At 41.0% G+C, this 5,125-nt stretch overlaps 1 protein-coding gene across 1 annotated transcript in view; it reads right to left on the reverse strand.

Moving 5' to 3' along the window:
• The window catches only part of ak6 (adenylate kinase 6), a gene marked incomplete at its 5' end in the record, with an annotated part of 20,521 nt that extends 18,894 nt beyond the window's left edge, over positions 1-1,627 (reverse strand). Inside the window, 1 exon segment of the mRNA XM_037680650.1 lies at positions 1,535-1,627. Coding sequence (XP_037536578.1) covers positions 1,535-1,627 — 93 coding nt within the window.
• Between the last annotated feature and the right edge of the window lie 3,498 nt (positions 1,628-5,125).

Genomic DNA, 5,125 nt, shown 5'->3' on the forward strand with positions numbered 1-5,125 from the left:
CAGTTTGATCAAAATCCTCCAGTTTAAAATCCTCACTGCTCAGATGAATCCTCCTCAAAGATACTTCCTCCTCTTCCTCACATCTTGTTCTTTGGGAAACCTTCAAAATGAAAACAGGACATTTGTGTCTACACAAAAACATTGTACAAAGGAGGTCAATCTTATTTTCCATTTCCTATATTCTCCCTAGTTTTATTATTTTATTTCCTAGAACTTAAACAAAACTCCAGTTCTGATGCATATCTGTTGATAATGAACCAAAGCCTCTGAAATAGTGAGTATGCTTGTTAGCAAAATATTCCTGTCATCAGATCACAGTCAGCTTCATTGCAGCTGAACACCGTGTTACACTGAACATCACATCAGCTGGTGGACATAAATACAGTACAGTAATATTATATTCACAAAATACTAACAATAATATGTTCATCTTACTGTGAAAAGTTATCCCCCGAGACCGGACGTCAACAGTCCGTCGATCTGAACAGAAATAAGCTGCGAAGTGCTGAGACATCTTCTGCTTTAACTGAATAAGGACGACCGCTCCAAGATGGCGGCCGAAAATCCTGCGCCTCAGCAGCCAGTGAGGCATCTAGTGTTTATATCTATGGTTTTACCAGCCTGCGTGCTGAAACCACGTGACACCTTACAGTCAATATCGAAACTTGACACCGAAATAAGAGTGAGGTTTCAATACATACACTGACCGGTGCAGTTCGGTCGGTGCCATAAAAGAACCTCGGATTGTTTCAAGAGTATAAGCAGATATCTGTGTGATTGTGGTTCTGAACAGACCCAGTGAGGCCTTCTCATCCTGCCTCGCCTTTAACCCACGAGCGACAGCCTTAAAGGGCGCGCCTATACTCAGAGAAGTGGGGTTACAGTACGAAACCAACGTCATGCACACTGCAACAGCAGAACATGGACTCAACAATACTAGCTTTAATACACATTTTACTTGGTTTTTTTTCAAAAAAGTTTAATTCAACTGATAAAGAATACAAGCCTGTGCGATACGTGCAAGGTGACTGAGAACCCTCTCAAACTTCGAAGACCGTTATAAAATGCTCCTTTCAACGAGTCTTCAGCAGTTTCAGCCCAGTGGATGCCGTCTGCTGACACTCACATGAGTCAGAGGTTCGGAACCACAAAATGTCCAGTTGTGAGTAGAACACTTATTTGTTCTTGTTTTGGCTGCTGCCTTTTCTCAGGGGTCGCCACAGCGGGACACGCTCTTTTACGCTGGGTGACTATCCTGACAGCGAGCTACAGCAGCCCACGTGTGGAGCAAAGAGGTACCGCCTAAGGAAGCCCAGGGGAACACACGGGGGGTTAAGGGCTTCGCTTAAGGGCCCACAATTGGGCAAATTAGGTTGGAGGCAGGTGTGGGTGCTTTATCTTCCCCACCCAAATTTGATGCAACGGTCAGGGGATTCAGACCAGCAGACCATGGACCAGAAGCTCGACTTGTCTAAGGTCTGACTCCCTGGATAAAGTTTAGATAAAAGGTGTGACACTGTGAGCAGCGCTTTACCTTCTTGTGCCAGTTCTCCCACATTGATGTAGGTCAGCCCTGTCCTTTTGGCCAACTCCTTTCCCAGGGTGGTCTTCCCTACGCCCGGTGTTCCTGAGGACAACAACAAACATCTTGATTACATTTTATATTTGGAAAAACAAAATAAACTGAAAATATGATCAAAACTTTAGGGATGCAACAACGAATCAATAAAATTGATAAAAATCAATTATTAAAAGTGTTTGCAACGAATTTCATTATCGATTCATTGCGTCACGTGGTTAAGCATCTCTCACGGCGTTGCAGCGCTGTTTCGGTCACCTGCAGATAGGGCTGGGCGATATCGCAATATTTTTAAAATATTTTTAAAATATCGCAATAACTTTTTTTGCGATATAAGTTGAGACTATCTCGATATAAAACAATATAGTTTTATACTTGAAAATCCTCCCGCTGTCCCCTCCTCCCGCTCGCCTCCCTCCTCCCGCTCGCCTCCCTCCTCCCGCTCGCCTCCCTCCTCCCGCTCGCCTCCCTCCGAAAAGTCGGAACTAGAATTTTTTCCACCATTTAAACAGCGGAGTGGAGAATGAGCCGTGAAGCTGCAGCTCCGAGTGTGTGTACAGCCTTCTTCCTTGAACCAAACCACGGCTCAGAGCTCATTTAGCCGTGCTTTATCAGAAGAGCAGAGAGGTGGCCACGTTAATAAATCAGCAGTTTATCGTTTCACTAAAGACACGGTCTTCAGCGGCTTGCACTCTGATCCAGACAAAACAACTCTAACACACAGTAATACGAGTTCTAACATTTGACTTCAGTAAGTGAAAAACATGACTTTTCACTTCTCCATCAGCTTCCAGATGTTCCAGAGCTGAGACTGACCGTGTCTTTAATAGATCAGCAGTTCATCACTAATGTCTCCACCTCTGCCTGCTCTTCTCATAAAGCACGGCTAAATGAGCTCTGGCCCGTGGTTTGCTTTAAGGAAGCAGCAGGCTGGAAGAACACGGCGCTGCAGCTTCACGGTTCTGAGTGCAGGCTCACTTTACTGCGGTTCACACACACGTACCAACGTGAAGGCACCTTTCCATTTTACCAAGATCCTCAAAACTCTACAACACAACCGGTGTCCTCATTTAGCCATTCGTACAGTCTACCAGATCTCTACAAAGACTAACCAGAGCTTTAGCACATTCAGACACAGGTGGGACACACATCAGAGGCTATGAGGGCTTCAGTGCAGGGCTGCGACTAACGATTATTTCAATAATCGATTCAGCGGCCCATTATTTTTTCGATTAATCGATGAACAGGAAAAAATGACAACGTTTTAATTTCCACCCCTTTATTCCAAAATTGAACATTTGACTGACGTAGAAATTCACACAAAAACAGGTTGGTACTTGACTATTCTGTTAGGAAAATATTGAATAATAAAAATAAAAGTTAGTCAAATAGCTTAAAAAAATAAATGTACACAAAAAATACAAATGTGTCTTTATACCTGCACAATATGTAGTTACTTTGTAAAATGTGTCATTGAGGGAAGAGTGTAACCTGGATTAAAAGTGTGGATTATTGTAACCTGGATTAAAAGTGTGGATTATTGTAACCTGGATTAAAAGTGTGGATTATTGTAACCTGGATTAAAAATGTGGATTATTGTAACCTGGATTAAAAGTGTGGATTATTGTAACCTGGATTAAAAGTGTGGATTATTGTAACCTGGATTAAAAGTGTGGATTATTGTAACCTGGATTAAAAGTGTGGATCATTGTAACCCGGATTAAAAGTGTGGATTATTGTAGTGAAGCCTTCGTCTTCAACCATGGACAGAGGCCTCATGTCAGTGACGATCATGTTCAGGATGTTTCAGTGAAGACAGCTGCTGCTGTGGTGTCCATGATGTCTGTCCATCATGAAGGATGTTGTTGTTGTTGTTTTCTGGAATGAGACAGTAAATATGTTTTATATCATGATTTACAGCAACTCAAGAAATGCCTTGTTTCACTTACAGCGTTAGGTTCAGGCAAAAGTAGCTAAAAGAGCAATTAAACACACACACACACATATTTATAAAATACTTAATTACACACATTTGAGTAGATGTAATAAATTACTTTAATTCCTGTTTAAATGCAATTCATCCTGCCATACCTGCAGTGTCTTCAGACTTTGCCAACAAATTAAAAGTTGAAGCTTAATCATTAAATTATTTTAATCTTTGCGTTAGATTTATTTATAAATCACATTTAAACACTGCTTGTACCAATTAAATTAAATAAAAAGTAACACACGTTCTGTATCACCGCCATTAATCAGACAAACAAACAAACAAACAGCTTCATCTACCAGACAGACTGACGTTACGTTTTCTCTCTTGAAACAGAACAAAGTGTTAAATTGTAGAGACTCACCTGCAACACATGAAGAGTTGGATCAGCTGCAGCTCCTTCCTCCTCCTCGTCACTCCCACATGTTTACGTTTTATCTCCGTGGTTCTCTCGTGTCGTGTCGTCACTTTTCAAAGCTGCATGTTTCTCAGTTTTTATCTTTGTGAAGAGCTCCCACACTTTAGAGGACTTGGGTCAAACAGTTTTCTCTGCGTCTGTCATTTGTAAAATTTACTTATTTTGCTTTGAAAACAGCCTCTGCTCTGCTTCCTCCTCCCCCCTCGCTCTGTTCAACTCGCGCTGCAGTTTTGTTTTTTCAAACTTTATTCAGTCAGTCAGCATTGACAATGAACTGCAGGTGAACAAAACGAAACGGCTCCGCAGCGCCGTGAAAGATGCATAATCGCGCGACACAACGAATCGATAACGAAATTCGTTGACAACGCTTTTAATCATCGATTTTTATCGATTCGTTGTTGCAGCCCTAGTTGAGTGTCTTGCCCAGGGACACTTCGGCAGGTGACTGCTGGTGGATTTGATATCTTACAAAAACATCTGAAGCTCTTGACATAGAGCTCTCTAAGTGGCTTCAAACATCCTAAGTTCCTGACAAAAAACCAATGCAGACATGTTCCTGCTTTTAGCTTTCTGCACTGCCTTATAATGCATCTTGTTTTAACTTGTCTATTTAACACAAGGTCAAGTCAAGTCAGATTTATTTATAGAGCACATTTAAAACAGAAACTGTCATCAGATCTGATTCAGTATTTCATCGTTTCTAATTGTTTTTGGTTTTATCATTCAACCTTTATTTAGACAGGTAAATCCCATTGAGCCTCGAGGACTCATTTACAAGAGAGACCTGATTTAACAAAGAAAGATGACAACAATGGACAACAGCAACAACAATAAACAGTTATAAAAAAGCATACTACAGTTATTTTTTTTATTTTATTTTTTTAACAAATAGGATGGCTAAAAGGAAAAGGTAACAAAACAAACAAAAAAAAAAAAGCTAGATTCCAAGACAAATGTAGAAAACTAAAAACAGGAACATTGTTAACACTGTTAACAAAGTGGAGTTGATCAGGGCCTCCATCCCCCGCTCCTTAGTCGACCCATCAGCTTTTGTTTCGTGTTCTGCTACTTTCAGGCAATTCAAACCAATCACGCTCCCATTGTTAAACAAAGTTGCTGGTCACATGAAGCCATCAGGATC

The sequence above is a fragment of the Nematolebias whitei genome, chromosome 8, assembly GCF_014905685.2.
Source record: "Nematolebias whitei isolate Nwh7 chromosome 8, NemWhi1, whole genome shotgun sequence".
Taxonomy (NCBI): Eukaryota; Metazoa; Chordata; class Actinopteri; order Cyprinodontiformes; family Rivulidae; genus Nematolebias; species Nematolebias whitei.